Below are 21617 nucleotides of genomic sequence, written 5' to 3' on the forward strand. Positions count from 1 at the left end.
TGTTTTCCTTTGGTAGGATGGTTTTCCTCTGTATCAGCAGGCTGATCTGTGTCTCAGTGCAGCTGTATGATTGCTGTTCTGATTTGGGGAGGAGGCACAATGTAGCCAGAGTGGAGCAGTCCTTTTGTTGACAGTTTGCACTTGTTCTGTTAAGGGTAATGTGCAGCTGCATTCTGTGAAGAGCTGCTCAAAAAGTTGAGACTAGAGACTGTGGCTTTTAACTCACCATTGACAAAAGCAGATATGTGGGAGCACAGATGAAGATGCATGCTGGTAATCTGGCAAACAATATCAATCAATTATGAGTTTAGAGTTACGATGACCCATCCTCACATCAGAATGTCATCTGGGAAGAAATCTTTTTTTCTCTTTGTCCTAGCATTTTCTCCATTGCAGCCTGCCTAACAGTGAATTGTGAAGAATGGGGAGACACGCTGTGGGTTGAGTTTGATGTTGGTACCAATGTCTGGGCGACTTCTCAGTACTCATTGCTAAGAACTCATCGGCAAGCCCATTTTTCAATATTGCCATATCTCTGAGCTTTCTATTGTCCTTTAATACTTTTGCTGCTTTTCTGTAACCCTCGATCTTTCCAAGTGTCTTTTGAGAGCTTTGTCTTCTGCAGACTTCTTTGATGAGGGAAAGCAAGAGCTCTTCACTCTGCAAGCTGAACCCTTTTTTCAGAAGGGTTTCTTACTTTGGGGTTTTCTGCAAACCCTGCACTGCTGATTTTGGGGGAAAAAAAGAACATTGTTATATTAGTCCTTCCAAGTGTTCCTTTAATCTGTGTTATCAGGGTTCTGATTTGTTCGGGGAGTGAGGGTGTGTCTGTGCATGCAACTTAGTACCTTTGCCATGCCTTTTTTCTGCTCCTGAGCAAATATTAGAATATAAAGCCCAGCAGTTCTGCCATAGTACTGCTCCTGTGACAGGCTCTTGTCTGGTTTAAGAAGTTACAGGTGTATTTGGAAGGGTTTTGATTTATGGAAGAGAAAGGTAAAATACAGGTTAGATGAGAAATGAACATCTGTAGTTAAAACAGGTTGAAATTCTTCCTTTTCTTTGAGGCTTCAGATGGCCCTTCCTTTGTGTTAGCACTAGGGATCAGTAAAAGAGAACCCAGTTGTACATGATGTTGCAGTTTTTTAGAATAGGGGGAGAAAAATGCATTAAAACACTGATTATGCTTTCTCACTCAGAAAGACCTTTTTGTTGACTAAGGAAAAATATCTTGGCATTCCTTCACTATCACATCTCTTCATATCAGTTTGTCTTGGACTGAAAGGGAGAAACAAAGAGTTTATTTCTCAGCTTCACCTGAAACTTCAAAAGCAATTGTATGATTAAGTTGCAATCAGCTTAAGAAGACTTACTGTATTGTAAATGAAATATTTTTTAACTGAAGTATTTGTTTCAAAACAAGCTTTATTTACTGAGTTTTTATTTGTTCTTGAATGATGCTAAGCTAAAAAGTGTTTTAAGTGTGCAAGAAGAATCTAAAAAGGTCAAATCATTCCACTGATTTTAATTTTTTTTTGATTTGCATACCCTGGTAAATTTCCCAGAGGAGAAACTCAGTCCTTTACAAGAATTTTAAGCTTCTCTGGGAATAAACTTGTCTTCTTCGCTCTTCTTGGTAGACTTTGGAAACAGTACACAAACTTCACCAGAGTCTGCAAGTAACAGGGTGAAAAGCAAGGTGAATAATTGCAGGGTTACAGGGTGAATGATATGGATCACTGCTCTAAGCCTCAAAGCTTGCAAGGGAATTTCATACTCCTGTTTCAGTTGGAGTAGTGTATTCTGTTGAGAAATCTTGTTTAGCCAGGGTGTCATACCCATGGCTGGATGCAAATAAGAAATATGCTTTTCATTTGGATAGTTGATATTGCACCATGCAAATAAGTGCTGTCTGAGGATATTTGGTACTTTCACTTCAGAAAGCATAGAAATTATATTTACTGCTTGTACTGAAAGTCAAACTCCTCCTTTAAGAAAGTGAATTGCACTGTATGCTCTGAAATGCTTCCCATAAAGTGAGTTAGAAAATTATTGCTGAGGGTAACTCCAGGAGATGGGATTGCTTCTTAAAGCAATTGTAATGTATTTGTGTATATATTACAACTGCTAAGGTGTAATTTTGCCTTTTTAGTGTTTATTAAAGGTGGCTAGGGCTTTTGATCAGTTTACTATGACATTCTTTTTAAGCTGAAATAAAAACTAATAAACAGTCTTCAGTTTCAAGCAGAATTATTCTTGTACAATTTTTTAAATCAATATAATTTGCATCTTAAGGATATGAGGTTTTCCCTCAGCAATTCACTGCAGGTATAGAGTTTGGCATTCTAAAAAACCCCTGCACTTCCATGTTGAAAATTACCCACAAGAAGTGCCTCCCTATGTATGTTTGGGGCTTTTTTAAGTGTGGTGATTCTAAAGAGCATTATATTTGTAAATGCTCTAAGAGCTTGCAGTTAAATGACTTCCAGAAATGCAATGTTGTTACTTTTAAAGCTCTCTTATGCTCCTTTTTCCTCCTTGTTTTGTTTTTGTTTTTCCAGGTATGCATTCCTCGACAGCCACAGAACTATTTGTTACTGGAGCTTTGCCAACCTCTGGAACATTTCCACCAACCTCTGCTTTGTCAGCGTATCAGCATCCCAACACCTTCAGCAGCAGAAACTTTGCTACTACCCCTTCTCTTACTCTTCAAGATGCCACTTTCAGTGCCACGTCCAACGGTCTCTTAACTGCCCACGATCCTTTATTGCAGATTAAAACATCCCAAGGCACTGTTCCAACCGCTTTGACATTCGAGCGCCTGGGCAGCTCTGTTCTGAGTACCAGTGTACCCCCCCAGTCATCAACATATCGTTCTGCTCAAGAATCTGCACCCCATCTCTTGCAGCCTCAGTTCAGTTTGTTGCCTTCGACCCTTGGAGGAGCCCAGCAGGTGTCTCAGGCCTACAGCACGTCTGTCTTCACTGGTTCCACTGCTTCCATGGACAGAGCACTTCAGCGAGAATGTAGTGTTATTAAACACCACCAGCGGCCTTCGAGTACTCAGTCTGTCCAGCCTCAGCTGACTGTTTCACAGCATTCCTTACACAGCTATTTAACAAGTACAAGTGGAGTTAACTTTCAGGATACATCTAGGCACTCAGCGTTACCCTGCAGTCCGGTTGGAGATGTTACTCAGGTGAGCAATGGAGGACCACAGCAGAAGACTTCTCAAGTCACAGTGGAACTTGCTCAGTCGTACACATCTGCAATTCCATCGCCCGGTTTTCCCTCTGCTTCCACTGCAAAAGTGAAAAACTGTTCCATGAAGCAGCCTCCAAGGTCAACAAAGACCCCCAAACCTCAGAGTGTAGCTCCCACTGTGCAGACACAAAGCTATGCCAAAACTGCACAAAACCAGAGTTCTGTCATTACGGGCCAAGCACAGATCTATTCTACAGCACAGCTCCCCAGCCTCTTGTCGGTCAGTCAGTCCCAAAATTATATTTCATGCCAGGCTCAGAATGTGCCACCTGTCAGCCACTCACAGGACTTCTCATCCAGTAAGGTTGAGAAGCTGCCCTCACTGTACAAAACATTGACTTTTTCTGGGCAATCTCAAGCTATTACTTCTGACAGTCAGACTCTAAGTTACTCCTCAGAGGAACAGGTATTGACCTCAGTTCCAAATGAGAACTACTCTGGGCAAATGAGGGAACTTTCTTCAGTCAGCCAAGCTCAGAACTACTCTTCTAGTCACTCTCAGGGTTTATCTCCAGTTACCCAGTCCCAAGTTAATTTTTCATCTCAATCACAAGTTTTAGCAGCTGTTAGTCCTTCAGAAAGCTATTCTTCAGGGCAGTCTTTAACATTAACATCGCCTTCTCTTTCCTTTAATGCCTCTCCTCGGGTACAAACTCTTCCAGCCTCGAGCCCTAATCAAAGCTATATTTCTTTACATTCTTCTCAGAACTCTCAGTCACAAGAATCCTCCTCTCCGCAGTCTCAAAAGTTTTTGCCATCTGTCCAGTCTCCTTTTGCATCCCCAGCTCACTCCCAGACGCTGCAGAACAACAGACCTTCCTCAGAAACTAAGTCCTATGTTAAAAGGAAGTCTGACTCTAACTTGTATGCCTCATCGAAACAGGAGGAGGAATTATCAATGCAGGACATGCAGGCATTGCAACAGCAAGCTACTCTTGAATCTTCCACTCAAAGCCTAACAGAGGAGGAGATCAATGCTCAGGATGCATCCTACAGGGTCTCAAAAGCAAATGACAGATACTCTCAAAGCGTAATCAGAAGCAACTCTCGTCTTGAAGATCAAGTTGTTGGACTCACTCTTCAAGGAACAAAAAAAGATGAAAGAATGGTCAGTTCTGTGGAACAGCTTTCCCAACACATTGGCCATATCAGCAGCCTAAGCCATGATATCAAAAAGACAGCGAATTTAATGCAAACAGCACAGGGAACTGTGAGTGCTAAGGAACTAAACCAGCAGCATTCCCTTATGCATAAGGTACATGACAGTAAAGCTCAAGAGCAGCAGGGCCAAGTCATCAGCACGCCACCGCAGGTGCAGCCTCATGCTTTAAGACGTGGTCATCAGCTGTGCTTGCCAAGTGCACAGGTACTGCTGGAATCAACCTGTGACTTGCAGATTCTTCACCAGTCAATCCTGCAGTCGGGTTTAGGACAAGCAAAGGCATCACCGCAAGTGCAAAGAATACAGAGTCCTCAGCAGGTGGCACATCCGTTCCTTCAGATGGATGGTCACATTGTTCAGAGTAATGGGCGTCATTCTCAGCAGCAGCTTCATAGTCAGAATTCAGAAGTAATGAAAATGGACATTTCTGAGTCTTCAAAACCACTACAGCAACATTTGACCGCAAAAGATCATTTTACTCAGACAAACCAACATGATGCAAAAAATCAATTTGTTTCTCTTAGTTCAATATGCTTCCCAGAATCTATGCTTCTCAGCGATGACAGGAATATATTATCCAACGTGGATGACATCTTAGCAGCAACAGTAGCAGCCTGTGGAGTAACACCGTCTGACTTTGCCAAATCAGCCTCTAATGAAGAGGAAATCCAAACTGTGGAAAATAGCGAGGAGTCTAAAACGCAGTTCCGAACGTTGGATTCCAGACACGTGTCTTCTGTTTTCAGTGCCTCACCTACTGTAGTTGGAAAGCCAGCAAGCAGAAATAATATTTCACTGAATGGAGGCCAAATTACCCTAAATCTTACCCCAGTGTCAACAATACAGACAAAAGCTGTGAACCTGGATCAGCAGCACCTTGAAACTTCTGATCAGAGTGTACCAATAAGAATGACCTCTCCCACCCTTGGTCCTGGTCAGGAGGAGCAGGAGGCTGTTCGAGTGAAGAAACAATCTAGCATCAGTCACGAGTCTGAAGAAGATAATGATGCTTCTGTTGATGGTGCACTGAATGCAAGGGAGACAGAGTTTGTTTCAAGTGGTAGGAGCCTAAGTGAGGAAAGTGCTGCTTCAGAGAATGATTTTAATGTGGGCGGTGATGATGGCACAGTAGCAGGTAACCAGTCAAAGGTGCCGTTGCAGCCGCTGTCTGTGCCCCAGAGTGCAGATGGAGCCATTAATAGAACTGAAGAAGAATGCCAGGATTTAACTCAAGGGAGCCTTCAGAAGAAAAAAAGCAAAGGAAAAAGCCAAAACAAAAATGCTGCAGAAGATGACAGTGCAACTCAGAAACAGGTAAAAAGAAGTGGACAGTGTAAACGTCAAAATTCAAGAGGAAATGATGCATGTTTCACATACTCTTCTCCTGTTTCTGAAGGTTGTTATGATACTTACCAACATCAGGAAAGAATGAGGCAAAAAATTAAAGAAGTTGAAGAAAAACAGCCTGAAGTCAGAACAGGATTTATTGCATCTTTTTTAGACTTTCTAAAGTCTGGGCCTAGGCAACAGTTTTCCACTCCAGCTGTACGAATGCCAAACAGGACTAGGAGACCAGTCACACAAATAGTTCGTGCCCCTTGCCTGCAGCCCTCTGCAAAGCCTCAGCCAGCAGCAGCACCACCTGTGGCTGCTGAGGTCAGTGGAGAAAGTCCAACCAAAAAAGCTGATGAGGAACTTAAGAAAAATTTAGAAACGCTGCCTTCATTTTCTTCTGATGAAGATGATTCTGTGGGTGGTAACCATGATCTTCAAAAGAGCATCTCTACTGCACTGTCAGCCCTGGATGAAACATCTGACAAAAAGATCAAATCAGGTAAAAGGGTTACTACACGTGCATATGTTGAAGGAGATTTTTGTAGCTGATGGGACAAAAAAAATAATAATTTTATCTCTCTTCAGGTAAAGGTTTTGATTTAGTTTGGTTTTGGCCACAATTGAGAGTTTTCTTCAAAAGGTGTATTGACTATGGATTAAAATAGTGTTTTCCACAATTAGAAAATATGTAAATAAACTTTTTCATGCTACTTAAATAGGACTAATGTCAAAAAGTTATTTTAGCCTGGAGTTGGAATAATGTGTGTGTTCTCTTCAATTCTGGCTTGAAACACTAAATATGATTTTCATCTGGGAACATCAACAAAACATGTCAGAGGTTCTAAACCTATTTCAAACAAATTCTAGCAAGAGAATCTATTAATAATTGCCATCAGCAGGTGATAGGTTCATGCTAGGTAAACACACATTTTCTGTGACAATGGAGTTGCACTGGATATGTGTGTGAAACAACTTTTGCTCTTGTGAATTGCACTCATTTACTTCTTATAAACTTGTGATCCAAGGTAGGAGTCATTTGAACCATATTGATCAGGGGTGTTGTAGCTCCATGTGTGTTGATAGAACAAAAAGAACAAAACCTGGGAAGGATTGGTTTGGGGAGGGAAGAGCAGGCAGCAACCACTGATCACAGTAGTAATTAGTTTTTCACACACTTTTCAGTTTCACTTGTGTTACATCCATGCTGTACATGCATCTTCAGAGCTTTTAACTGATGGTGCTTTGTTTTGAAGTATTTTCAGCATAGAGAATGTTTTTGCCTGGACAGGTCTCTTCAGTAAAGATTTTTTTTTTCTCCCCCTCTGGTAAGCAATTAGAAACTATCCAGCCAATCACATAATTGTACTAATTCCAGAGAAATACCATTGTCTTCCAAAATAATCACAAGGAGAAAATGAAACAATTCTTTAACTCTTCTCAGGATTCAGGACCTGTGACCCATAAGCTGATTCTTAACAAGAGAGAATGAAGTAATGGTTTCCCTTTTTAGATTAAAGGAGAAAAGGAGATTTTTCTTTCTATAGGTGTGACATGATTTACTGAAAAATACATAGCAAAATTAAACTTGGATTGTAATAATCACACCTAAGATACTGGGAAATTATTGCAGAATACGTGAGATGCTGAACAATACTTTATCTTAATTACTGTTCTGTTTTTTTTCTGTGCCTATTTCTATGTAATTATGTTAAGTGCATGCATTTCAAAAAGGTTGTTATAGAGGATGAAGTTCCTTCTGTGTCTCTCAGCTGAATATATATTTCAAACAAGAAAGCACTGATTATTTTTCTTCCCAGAAAGCTGAAATCTAGACAGTGCCAAGGCATGAGCCTCTTGCTGAAGTTTGTTAATTTTAGTAAGCCGTTTCTGTGTACAATGTCCAAAGAAGTATTTCAAATGGGGTTTTTTTTGTTTGTGTGTTTTGGTTTTTTTTGGGTGAACATTTCCATTAGTGTTTTATTTTCAGTGATTTATTTTATGATATTATTGTATCTTCTTTGTTATCCATAAGGATGTAATATTTATGTCACCAATTTCTTGAATTCACCTTCCTGTTTTGTGACACACAAGATTGTTTGTACAAGATGCTTAACAATGACATCTTTCTTCCTTTCTTGCTGGTGTTTTGCAGGTTTTCTAGTAATATCCTCTTCTGTTTTTGCAAATAAGTATAGACAGACAAATATTAAAACATAGTCTTTTGTTAATAGTATTAAGTAGTACATGTACCTTTATCTGCTGTTCTGACAAATACATAAATATACCTGGGCAACTAATAATGGTGTGGCTAATTAAAGCTGTTGGAGCTCTCTTTCACTGAAGAAGTAGAACATATTTGCAAAAATGTGAGGTGATATATCTGGAAGAACACATTTCACATTCCAAATTAACAATTTTATTGAATGGATTTAGTGAATCTTCACTTAGGTATATGGGTTTTGTGTTGACACATTAATTTGACATTTAACTCACTTGTTTGGAGTCACTTTTGTTAAAATATGTTACATTATCTTTTGTATAATTTTTCAAGTGAAAAAGTGAACAATTAGCAGTGATTATAACAAAAATGTGCAGTGGTTTAAGTTTCCTGAGTGATATTAGTAATTGTGTTATAGTTAATATAATTTGATTTCTTTTAGATCAGCAAGTCACTGTTAAAACTAATACGCATAGAAGATTGTAAAGTAATATCTAAAAAGGATTCTAATTTTTTTCAGGTGGGAAAGAATAATTTTGAAAGGTGGGACTTCTCTGTGGCTCTTTGGAATAGAGGAGGAAAGGAATGTTCTTTTCCCTTCTTTGTTTTGTATCATCAGTTCTCATTGCTCACCTCTGTTAATATTAAAAATCATTAGGCTATTGCTGAAGTTTTAATCTGGAACTTCCCATTACATTATCACAAGATAAAAATTATAAATGTCCAAAAGTCACACAGAAAATGTTTTCATATTTCACGTGTACTTCTCTTTCTGCAATCCAATTTCAAAAGATTTATCAGCAGATAACAAGATTCAGTGTTATAACCTTTACTGTTGTATTTGCTTATTGTCACAAAGTACAGCAGTATTACCTGGTGATCATGTCTGTAACTATCAAATTGTTTTCCAAAGCATTCAGTTTTGTTAATTCCAGATGCTAACAGATGTAGCAGTTTAATACAAACAGAGGTATATTAGCTACAGTATTCTGGTTTTGTTTAAGATTTAGTTGTGGTCAAATACTGCTTCTAATTTAACTCCTAGAACAGGTGTTTTTCCTAGAATAGTTGCTTTTAATATAAATTGTAACAGAAAAGAAGAGAAACCTAGCTCCATATTGCATTGCTAATCCTTGATAATTTAACTGAAATTTGGGTTTTTTCCTTCAGAAACTGAAAAAGTGACAGCTGTTACTGCTGCTGCCACCACCACCAGTGCTGTGGTAAAGCAGGAATCTCCACAGACAACTGCTCCTGTAGGCAATGTGCAGGAGAAAATGAATCCAGCTGACCCCTTAAAAGTAGCTCAACAGGATGCTGTGACTTCAGAACAATTGGCAAAAATGCAGGAGACTGTTGCAATAGAAGGATGTACTGATGAGGAGAATATGGACAGTGAAGGAGAGGGGATGTACAGAGAACGTGATGAATTTGTAGTGAAGATTGAAGATATAGAGACACTAAAGGTAATCTGAATATTTGCTGGGGGGGAAACACAGCACAAAACCCCTGCATATGAATTTAGCCTCAAGGAACCACCAGAAGAGGAAAGGCTGCAGAGTAGTTTTCTCTTTCTATTCTAATGTTCCCTGATTGCTGCCAAAATGCCTTAAAGGTGTCTTTCTAGTGCAGATTACAGACATGTTTTGAATGTCCATGACCCATTTTATGCTACATACATAATAAAGTAAATCTGTGTGCTAGTAACCTCTGTTAGAACTTGGAATTACCTATTTGAATATTAAAAAGCATAAATTTTTTCAAAGGCTCTTGACTACTTTTTTTTTAAGATATGAGTAGACTTTCAAGTGTAACTTTGCAAAAGAACTTGAATGGAATTGGCTTCTGGCTCTTTGTAAGAGGTTCTGCTTTGTATTTCAACAAGAAATTATTGCCATAAGCAACCAGTACAACTCTTCACATGAGTTTATGTGAATTTCCTTGTTGTCTTTGATTGTTTGGTTTGGTTTTGTTGCTTCGCCATTTTAATTCTTTTGCATGTTAACCTTTCCTTTTGTTGCTATCATAGCCAGCAATATTCTTAGTGTTAGAAAATTTCTAATATTTTTGATTACTTGTCTCTGTGCTCATCCTCTGAAGCTGCCGTTTTAAATTAAGTTATGCTGTTTTGTCACATAAGACAAGTGTTATCAGTCTGAAATATTCCCTTGTCACTTATAAAATGGATTTAAGTACATTAGGAGATATTTTGAATTTTAAATTTGTTAGTTCAGGAGTCATGAAAAAGTAATCAATGTTTGACTACATTTTCCAAAAGGTTTATTTGAGTTAGTAGTTTGTTTGTAGGATCTGGAGAAAATTCTCATTCAAGCTGATAATTACAAACTTGCCTTGATGCAAACAGGACTTAATAACGATGGTGTTGGAATTTTAAATGACTTATTTACATTTTATCCTTGGGTAACTTCCTCAAAAAACATGATGCACAAACACATTTCTGGAATAAAAATAAGCACTGCTTTTAGCAATTTTTATGTTCTTCCAGGTTGCTTTGCAGACAGGAAAAGAGCCTCCAGCTATCTGGAAAGTACAGAAGGCTTTATTGCAGAAGTTTGTTCCTGAAGTGCGTGACGGACACAGAGAGTTTGCTGCTACTAACAGTGTGAGTCCTCAGAATTCCTTGGGAAGCCTCCTGGGAGCTGCTTTCCTTCATGCAAGGCTAGGAAGCTAAATAGAATGTGATTCTGCATACATTCTTAGCAATCGTCCTTGAGGGGAAAACCCCCTCCAACTCTCTCCCTAAAGACATCCGTGGACTGATTTTCTGCTTTCCAGCACAGGGTCTTTGATATCATTTTGATATCACTTTCATGTCTTTTGTAAAGGAACAAGTTTTCCTGACCAGAATAAAATTAGTGGAAAAAAGCTGGTGAACCAGCTGCTTTCTGCAATAGGAGTGATACAGAGAGGAAGGATGCAGTTTTAACAGGCAGCCTTTTGCCAGGCAGATAATGCTTTTGGGATAACACATGTGCAGAATAAAATCAAGGGAGAAAGAAGCCCAGAGTACCTCCCCTTACCATATTGTCTTCAGTTTTAATTATTATCAGGAAATCTGATGGAGAATTTTGTTTAAATTATAAATGCTGTAGAGTGGCTTGTTGTTGTATTTAAACATGGCGGAGTTTAAACTGATTTTTTTTCTTTAGTATTGAAATTTTTACTTGTTAAAACTGACAAATTTTGCTTAACATAAACATTTGTGGTTTGATTTTTTTTCCTTTTAGTATCTTGGGTACTTTGGGGATGCAAAGACAAAATACAAACGAGTGTACGTGAAGTTTGTTGAAAATGCAAACAAAAAGGAATATGTCAGAGTATGCTCAAAAAAACCACGAATCAAGCCTGTGCAGTCAGCAAGGTACTTTATTTCAATTTGTTTTACATTTTGCCGTATTGTTTTCATATTAAGTACGCACCTGTTGAAATAAACAGGAGTTATAACTTTCATGTATATTAACTGTGCTTTAATATGGAAACGGAGAACTGTCTGGTTTGCTTTAAGAAATTAAATATAAATCACTGCCTTGTCTTCCCTACTCTATTCTGTCCCCTAATCAGTTATTTTGGAGGTGTTAGGTCTCTACATCCTATTTCTATGTCATCCTTTGCCCTACATGCTTGCTAATGTAATGATTTTAATTTTCTGTGTGTTGTTTTCTCATATCCTGTGGACTTTGCTAGTTAGGGAGTTTTTTCTGGGTTGCTTTAATGACCATTCTGTCCCGGTGTACTGAAAGTACCATGCTTTCTTCACAATCCTGGAAAGAAAATTTGAAACCACGTGTTCATGACAGTGCTCTTCATTCAGGGAAACACTGGAGTTTTAAGTCTAGTTTGCTCTCAAAGAAAGCAGTGCCATCAGATAATAAATTTTATTAAATAATCCTGTTCTACTAAAAGAATTTGATGGGATTTTGATGCTCCTTTTTTCTTGGGCTGTGGAAGACTGTTCCAGGACTGACCTGTTCTTGCAGTGCTCTGAAGCAGCCCCCTCTTTTAACAAAACATTGTGATAAGCTCATTAAGCTTCTACTGTTCTCTCAACACTGCTTTTGGCTTTTCTTTCTGTTTGTACTGCATGTTGTATTTGTGGAGAAATCAGTCAGATCCTACCTCTGTGTCCAGTGTTTCACTGAGCTCCATTAAGTGAGGTCTTTCAGCTTCCTCCTTTGGGGCAGACTTTCCATTGCTCTCATCCTTCTACTGTCTGTTGTCTCCATCCATTTTGGTTTGAAATCTCCATTTCTGACAGATGTCTAGAATTATTCTCAGTATTCCAGAAGATACTGGCAATGTTTCTGCTGTACATATCACTGCTTTCCCATCTTGACAAAACTCTAACGCTTCCCAAGATTGTATTCCCTGCCATGCTCTCAAAACTGTATTGCATTATTAGTCCTAAAGTACAGAACTTTGTATTTCTGATATTAACTTTCCTGTTTGTTTCCTGTTTTGAGGGGTGGGAAGAGAAAGGCGTTGTTTGGTCAAGTATTATTTCAAAAATATAGTAGTATGTAAAATGGGTAGGACCTAATACCAGTTACAGTGAAATCAGTATGTATAATCAGTGGGGAGTATATTCTGGTTAAATAAGATTATAGCTGTTTTATTACTGCCAAAACTTGTATGGTAATTATATTCATAAACATTTTCCTCATAATATTGCAGGACTATTCACTGCAAACCTAGTAATAGCAACATCAAACCCCCTGATCCACCAACACCAAAACCAGCAGCAACAAAAGTCTCTTCTGTGAAACCCAAAGCTAAACAGCCAAAGGTAAAGGCTGAACCACCACCAAAGAAAAGGAAAAAGTGGAAAGAAGAATTTTCATCTTCCCAGTCTGATTCTTCGCCTGAGGCCCAGAGTGAAGAAGATGGTGAGTGAGATACCATTGCTGGCACCTAGACCCTTTTGACCTTAGCTGAGAAGAGTATTATAAAATTACTTTGTTTGGTCTTACATATTTTTCTGTACAAGCCTCAGAAAGAAGATATAAAATTCGACAGTGCCATGCAAATTGAGTTTCTTAAAACTTTTCAGCTGCTGTTGGTGTATAAGCAAATTGAATTTCTTTCAAATGTAGTTTATCTACATGAATACATTTTTTACCACTTGCTGTCTGTGATGGGTACAATTGTAGAAGGAGAAGCCAATTTGAGTTTTGAATGCATTTAAGAATGAGATTCTTCATTAGTTTTCCATTGCAACTGAATGTCATGTCTAAAATAACATTCCTGTAGTGTCTGCCTGCATGCAGATGTGGGCAGAGTTCAGATGCTTCTGGTGTTTTTTCAGAACCCAAGGAGAAAAAGCAGTTGACGTTTTGGCTGCTCCATTGCTTGTCTGAATGCCAGCTGTTCAAATGTAGCCTGCTGAGCAGATTTGCTATTAAGACGTTCATAGAACATTGAGATTCAATGTTTGCAGGAGCTCTCCAGAAGAAAAAGGGATTTCTGAAGTTTACAGTGTTTATAGGGATTACCTGTGCTAGCAGATTTACAGTCCAGGGTTCTATTTCCTGGATGTTTGAAGCAAAGCTGTGTATTGCTCATACTTTGTTATTGCTGCATTTCTAAAGCATCCTGGTGACTTTTAAATACAGATACACTATCACTGGCGTACTGGCACACTGCCTCTGTGAGAACAGCAGCTTTGAAATAATTTTCAAGCAAACTTGCCCAAGTAACACTGTCCATATTTAAGACCTCAAGTAACTTGGTGATTATGGTCATCCCTAAGGAAGTTTAGCAGCCTTGCTGGCTGAATCACTGCAAAACCCTGGTGTCAGACATGGACATGGTAGTCATCACCTATAAAAAGCTGCAGAATGCTTCCTAGTACTGATGACTACTCTGTGTGCATGTTAAAATTGCTGTCTATGAAAAAATAAAAGCTTCCTCAGAGTAAGCATAGCATGCCTATATCGCTACGCTGATAAAATTTGTTTTACCCTTTTGGGTTTTTTTTTGGGTTTTTTTTTTGAGTTTAAAAATGAGGTGTGATTGACTTCAAAGTATGCAGGCTCCTAAGTGACATTAGTACTCAGAAATTATTTTTCCTGTTAGATGACTTCAAATTTTGCAGTTTTGGGAGGTACTTGCCTTGACGTGAAAATTAGGGCACTTAAGGTACTTCACTTGACTGAAGTTATTAATTATCCTGTTTCTCTGAATTTCCATCTACAATAATAGGAAAATGTTTTAATTCTTTAAAATATAATTTAAATGCTGATAGTTAAAACATTGAACCATTTGTACCATATTTGTACCCTGTTTTTGATATTTAAGTAGTTTATTGCAATTGACTGCACTGAATTTTAATCTCTTGGGGTACCAGTAGGGGTCACTTGTGTTTTAAGAAAGAAACCTTCAGTTTTGAAAAACACAAGTGTTTTTAGGATATTGAAGGGAAAAAATCATTCTATCCTGTTGGCTTTTCAGAGGTTGTACCTCCAGCTCCACTTGTTACTCGTTTTTTGAATACAAGAGCTATGAAAGAGACTTTCAAGAGCTACATGGAGTTGCTTGTGAGCATTGCCTTGGATCCAGACACAATGCAAGCCTTGGAAAAGAGCAATGGTACAGTATGTTTAACATTTGTGTGTTCTTACTGGATTTCAAGGTTATTAATCAGTAAAGTAAGTGTTCTTTTAAAAAAACCCCACAAACATAACAAAATTCAAGTTATATAACCTCATCTGAAGAATCTACACATATTATATGTGTGTGTGTATATACATTTATTTTTGCATTATCTCTTTCAACAATCAAAGTTACTTGGAAATATTGTTTTATCTTCTTTGCTGCATTAGAATTTTGCTGTGAATGTCAGAGTATTTTTGCATTATCTCTTTGAACAATCAAAGTTACTTGGAAATAGTTTTATCTTCTTTGCTGCATTAGAATTTTGCTGTGAATGTCAGAATTGAGCTATTTGTTCCTACAAAACCTTAGCAAAGATTTATTTAAAGTTAGAGTTTCAAGTCTGTTTGCTTTCTTATGAAAAAATAGGCATATAACTATAAGTAGGTAGATTCCTCCTACTATTAAAAATACAGCTTTTTAAACTCTGAAATCTTGAAATCCTGATCACAGTAAATTATATTAATACACACTTTTTCTTTGAAGACAAAATATTTGGATTTGTTTATCCTAGTAGACTCCAGGGTAAAGTCAAAACTCCTATTTCTCAAAATTTAGTAAAACACTCACGTTCAAAGATAAAGGTTCCAAAAGAGAAATCCTTTCATGTATTATTTACTTGCAAGCTGTTGTTTTGTACTACATTCTATTTGCCTGTTTTAAAAAAAATATTTTCTAGCCTTTCCTCTCCTACCTCTCTTATTTGAGCGTGCATCAGTGCACACTTATCTCAAGATTTCAGACCCATGCATTATGTCAGTAGTACCACTAAAATCAAAGTCATTGACTTTATAAATAAAATGTTCCATACTGAGCTGTAAATTTTCATTCCTGGCCACATGCCTATGTTCAGCCGTATATTGTGCAATTCACAGTGGTTTATCAAATAACTTTTATAAGTAAGCACTTATCTCAATTTTTTTTTGTTATAAATGCCAGCAGGACCATTTCTTGTAAAGTGGAATAACAAATGTCAAAACCATATACTTGTGTTCATAAAACTGCCAGCTGTATTGCACAGAAGAGGATTTTCTAGGAATTGGTGTAAAATTGTCTCTAATATTTATGCTCTGTATTGCTCTATCTTAAATTTTCCTTGCAGCAAAGGAAACTCAGAGAAGGAGTAATTAAACTTCATGCTATCTACACCAGCTTAGTGGGCTGATGAAAAATAAAAGATTTTTCTCTCACATTTGAAATTAGATTATGTGCCAATTGCTTTATTTTTTGCTTTCCACTTTGTATATTAATGGGTTAAAGTATAGCATGAATATGAATCTCATTATTGTGCATCTCTTAATAATCAACTGCTGTGGGTTTTTAGATGAGCTGCTTTTGCCTCACATGAGAAAGATTGATGGTATGCTGAATGACAATAGGAAAAGGCTGCTGTCCAAATTGCGCTTGGATCACGCTTTCAAGGTACTCTCTTTCAAATTGCAGGCTTTTAACAGTGGTGTTTTGGGTAGATCACTGAATTCATACCATGCAGGCACAGCTTAAAACCCATTTGTAACAGAAGCTAATGTGGATTTGAAAGAGGTGCTATAAATTTAGTGCTTGTATGTGGCATTTGGAGACCATTTTGGTATGGAGGAGTTTATACTGCAGAGGTGAAGTTCTAGTTTTACTCCCCATGCTTTCTGGTTTGTTCTCAAGCATTTTTTCCTTTAGGTTTTTCAAGTTTGCCAAAAGAAAATCTGTTTCCTGTCCTTCTAGAGCTTTTGGTTAAGTGAGTGTATTGCCTAAAAATAAAGTTTTACATGAAATAGCTGTGCTGTGGAGCAGATGTCTGAACCTCTTTGAAGTAGAGAACATGATCAGAGGAGTTTAAAGCCAGGACAGAGAGATGCAAGAACAACTCATTTGTGTGCTCTTTCATGTATCTTCAGCATGGAAGGTTGAGAAAAGTGTGGATAACAAGCCCACATTACAGCAGCTTTGACGTGGTAATAAAAAAACAGGTCTGGATGTGGCCAGGAAAGAGAGAAGCTGTACCATCTCAGTAGAGAGAAGGTAAACAGGAGGATAATCACTGTGCTTCCTACTGTTCCCACCCACCCTCCAAGCAACAATGCAGAGCTTGCAAGTGCAGGAAGGTGATTTCCACTCATGTAGGTTAGAAAAGATCGATTCCAACTGTTAACCCAGCACTGCCAAGTCCACCACTAAACCCTGTCCCAAAGTGCCACCACATCTGCTGCGCGTGTTTCAGGACCTCCAGGGATGGTGACTCCACCATTTCCCTGGGCAGCCTGTTCCAATACTTCATAACCTTCCTGGTAAAGAAATCTTTTGCAATATCCACTCTAAATCTCCCATTTCCTCTTGTCCTGCTGCTTGAGAATAAGACATCCTTTTGTCAGTGTCTATAATCAGACTGATGATTTGTTCTTGTAACAGTTTTGAGGCCAACAACAGTAAAGCAGGCCTGACTATGAACACTATCACCAAATTTGTTCTTTGCCTCTCTTTCCCTGGCCCACAGCACAGAGACACTTGGAGAATGAGTGCTGGTCTTTGTACTGTTGAGCTTATATCTGAGAACTAGGTGAGGAGGGAGATAATAACAGACTTGAAAGTTCTGCTTGTTTCCATGATGAAACCTTTTTCCCTCCTTCCATGTCTGGTAAATTTTGTGGGACATAAGGTGGCTTTGTTTCAGGGAGGAGACCACCATCAACCAGAGAAACAGCTGTAATTCACATAATTCTTGAACTTTTTAAATGTTAGTTATGCTGTTTTCCCAACAGCTGAACAATGTGTAACTCCTTGAACAGAATTGCTTGTGGCTCCCTCCTTACAGTAAAAAGGCCCAGGGAGGGCTGTGTAATTTCAAATGCACAGAGCCTCAGAGCGGCAGCATGTGTTAACCCTTCATTTCTGTTTTTCTGCTGTGGTAAGAATTTAGTGCTAATAGTTATTAATATAGATACCTCTTTTTGACCTGTCTGTGCAGAGAAGATAGACCAGTTAAGGGAAGATACAAATTTGTAGAATTTCAGTTACATTCACAGTACACAAAAAGTGAAAGGTAGTCACACTTGATTTTTTTCCCAGTTTAAGAGGGAAAAGCTACAATAATTCTCTGTAATACCAACATATAATTAAGCTGGAGTTCATAGTGAATACAATAGCTTTGCTGTGTGTTCACTTAGTAGCAGATTATGTATCCTGTCTCTAAAGTTAATTTAATACTGTATTCCATCATATCATCTGCAAGATGTTAATGGAGTTAATGCATGTAAGGAAGGGATCTGCTTGTGATGTCATCTGCAGGATAGAAAACCTTTTCTGTTTTTCTTCAGATGTGACAGTGCCAACTTGTGCCATCCTTGGGTCAATATCTTGGACAAAAATGAAATGCCTACTTGTCATCATAACTGCTTATGTTGGTTAGAAAAATGTGTTTGATGCTCTTTAAGATACAGGAGGTTTCTGTTCCACCTTTAATGAAATAAGCAGATATTAGAGTTGAATGAGGCACTGAAGAAAGCAGTAGGTTAAAAGTATCATTTGTCATTCACTGCTACCATTAAGTTTGAATGTTTTTACTGTTCTACATTGATTGGCATGGATGAATTTAATACTGTTTTTCCACTGGATACAGTAAATATGGAATATGTTAGCACTATACTACAAACCAAAGCAGACACTGGAGTTAGCAGTCAGCATTTGGTAGTTTTGCCTGTAACATTTTTTGTAGTTGTAACAATTCATTGCATCCTTTGGGTAATAGTTGTTACAAACAAAATTATGAAATATTATCGTTGCTTTAGTTGAAGATCAGTAAGTGAAGCATCTGAGCTGAATTGTGTAAACTTCATTTGAAAACAATTATATGTCTCATGCTCCCAAAGATGCAGTAATCACTAGTATTTACTTCTTCATTGCAGTTCACATTTCTCTGGTGTAGGTTAGTGGGGTGGCCATGGAACTGTTCTGGTTCTTAGGAATTCTCCAGAGGAGGCCAGAAGTGGCCAGAGCCCCTTGATACTCCAAATGAGCCTTGAGGAAGGCTATCACAGTGAATAGCAAAACTAAAAATTCAAACCTGTGCAAGTTGTACCACTTTGGAAGTATTGCAGAGAAGACTGGATATGGGCAGATTGGCTGGTCAAGGTTACTGCTACCACTGTGCAGGAGATTTAATAGCTGTTTACTGAGAGGTTGCTTAATAAAATTAAAAATGGCTGATATAGATAAAGAGATAATGAGTTACAGGCAGGGGAGATTGTTGTAGTCAGGCACTGTTTGTTAAAAGAAAATGTAAAAATGGAGTCAAATTCATATTTTAACCCAATAGTCCCAGTAAGGCCCTCAAGCTGCATTGATTCATTTCTCCATATGTGTATTTTTCTGCCTCATACTGGAGTGTAATACAAAGATGTATGTTTATTTAATGTGAAACATATTTTTCAGGACCAGATTATGTAGCATAGCAGGACTGTTTCAAAGCAGCAGCTAACATAATGCTGTGTTTGTTCAACAAAATTGTATTCAAATTTACTCATGCAAATAATGTAGAATTGAAGCTGGCAGAAATGCAGTTCACTCTCATGAATTAAAATGTCTTAAACTTGTACTTTTTTTAACCAGCCTTCTTCTTCACTGTGCATAAGCTTTTCTACCTTATAGATCTGATGATATGCAATTAGTTTGTAATTTGGAAAATCTGGGACAAAACCTATGAAGATATTTAGGCATCTAATCCCTGTGTGCCTGACTATGCATGAATTACTTAGAGATCTTCAAGTAACTTAGCCTTAGAAATTCTTGGGTAGAAATGGAATGGAAAGCAATTTAGAAGTTTAAAATTGCCCTGTGGAGCTTTCCCCCCCCCCTCTTTCTAGTGAGAGAATCACAGATGTTAATCTGACATAGAGTGAAAGAATCTGCTGGTCTTGAAAAATTACAGTAGTCAGGAGCAGGTGGTCATGCTTTCCAAACCAGATTTGGTTGTATAATCTAATAAAGACACTTTTTCAGGTCTTTGTGGAAGTATAATTTTTTTCCTAATAGGCTGCACTCTAATCTTTTCAAAGAAAAAAGGCCAATTTATCATCAATGTGGCCATTCTTGAATTTTTCATAATCCTTTGTCTTTATATGCTCTGTTAAAGAACGCTTTGGAAAACTTTCCTGAACTGACAGTGGTCACTCGGGATTCCAAGACAAAGTGTGGAGGGACATCTGTGTCTAAGATCAAAATGAATGGTAAAGCTTACAACAAGAAAACACTGAGGGCTTCTAAATCAACCACTAAATCAGCACAGGTGAGTGTTCACAGGGTTTGTTGCTGCCACCATGTGACTTGTGCTGTGATAACCATGTTTATATAAAACACTGCTCCATGTGTTAGCTGCTTTGGTTGGTTGATCAAAATATAAAATCTTTGAGAGAGGTGCTTTGTCTGTAACAAGGGAATGTTGAAAAGCAACATTTAAGGGAGTACATGAAATCATTATTATAACTCATATGTGAAACACGGTTTGTTACCTTCCTGAGCTGTTGCTGGAGCAGCAACAATTTGCCTTCACCATTGCTGCTGTAGATCATAATAATAAGTCATATTATAATAATATATGTAATAATCATAATAACAATTTCTTACACTTGCTGCAAAGTAAATGATACAATGGCTTCTAGATGAAAAATTTAATAAAAATAGTGTTCATACTGTAAAATCTGAGATCAGATAGCACTTCTTAAAAATTGAGCTCTATCTTGTTCCATTCCTCATTTTCAATGGCAGAATGAAGCTGTGTATCTTAACTTTAAAAAAAAAACAAATTAAAAAATAACATGGAAAAAATTTAAGAAGCACATATTGTTTATTTCTATAGAATTCCTGGCAAGCACTCTAACTAGATTTGGCTTGCTTAGCCTCATCTCCCTGCAGTAAATAGTGGCTTGACAAGTGACCTGTACATATAGCTCACACTCATATTTCTTGCAAAATTAATCTAATTTTTAGGTAAGCACAAATCAGCTCTCTCAAGGACAAAGTCCATGTCTTTTGCAATGATAGCCATCAGTCTGGTAGAGTAATGGTTAAACTTTGGTAGTTCTTGGAGTACTTCTTGAGAAGGGGGTGTCTTACCCATTTTGGGTTTGCAGTGCATTCAGGATGACTGAAAGCATTCTCACACCTGGTTTTGATAAAACAACATGGGAAGTGGAGATAGAAGTAAATTGTGATATAAATGGAATCCTAGTTTGCCAGATATGTCACAATAATGATTTGAATGAAGCACTCTATTTCTGAATTGCTGAAAGAAATTGTTTACAGAAGAAAATGTCTGTCATGTCTCCTGGTAAATACCATGAATTTTCCTAAAATAATTGTTCTTTTTGCAGGAGTTTACAGTAGATCCAGAAAAAATACAGTTATATTCTTTGTATCACTCACTCCATCATTACAAATATCACATATATCTAACATGTAAAGAAGAGGTAAGTATTGCTCTCACTCTTTGCATTCATTGAGGGAATTGAGTGCAGCTTGAGAGATTGTTCTCCCATTCTTGGTAAATTAGTTTGGATTGAGGCCTCTTATGGATGGTAAATGAATGGATTGAGGCCTCCTATTTTAATTAATTCTTTATGACAAGCAAAGGCTACACTGTCCACATTAGTTGCCCCTAATGGGAGCTACTGCTTAGAACATTCAGATGTGAGGCTTGCAAGGTTTGTGGGATTCCCTGAAGTGTTCTTCACTGTTATCCAAAATAAACAAAACAAATCTTATCAGTGTATTTAACTCCTTGGATCTAAAAGGTTTTTTTGGTCTTAGAATGCCGTGCCCCAATGTATTCTGCAAATCCTTGCTGGAAATATTTCAGGTAGCAGAAATACAAGAGTTGAGCTCTGACTCACTTGTTAAGAAATCCATTTTGGGGAGCATTACCCTTGTTTTTAAAACTTAAAGGTTTTCTGGCAGAGAAGGTTCATATTTAACTGCAGACTT

The 21617-nt window shown here is 37.8% G+C and overlaps 1 protein-coding gene across 1 annotated transcript in view; it reads left to right on the forward strand.

The window, feature by feature from the left end:
* Positions 1–21617, forward strand: part of QSER1 (glutamine and serine rich 1) — a 43417-nt gene that overhangs the window by 17635 nt on the left and 4165 nt on the right. Inside the window, exons 4-12 of the mRNA XM_041461749.1 lie at positions 2562–6260; positions 9150–9445; positions 10486–10602; positions 11228–11361; positions 12672–12883; positions 14448–14585; positions 15973–16070; positions 19771–19923; positions 21008–21103. Coding sequence (XP_041317683.1) covers positions 2562–6260; positions 9150–9445; positions 10486–10602; positions 11228–11361; positions 12672–12883; positions 14448–14585; positions 15973–16070; positions 19771–19923; positions 21008–21103 — 4943 coding nt within the window. The remainder of the gene's footprint in view (positions 1–2561; positions 6261–9149; positions 9446–10485; positions 10603–11227; positions 11362–12671; positions 12884–14447; positions 14586–15972; positions 16071–19770; positions 19924–21007; positions 21104–21617) is intronic.

Source organism: Pyrgilauda ruficollis, unplaced genomic scaffold (assembly GCF_017590135.1).
Source record: "Pyrgilauda ruficollis isolate IOZ18807 unplaced genomic scaffold, ASM1759013v1 scaffold153, whole genome shotgun sequence".
NCBI classification, from domain to species: Eukaryota; Metazoa; Chordata; class Aves; order Passeriformes; family Passeridae; genus Pyrgilauda; species Pyrgilauda ruficollis.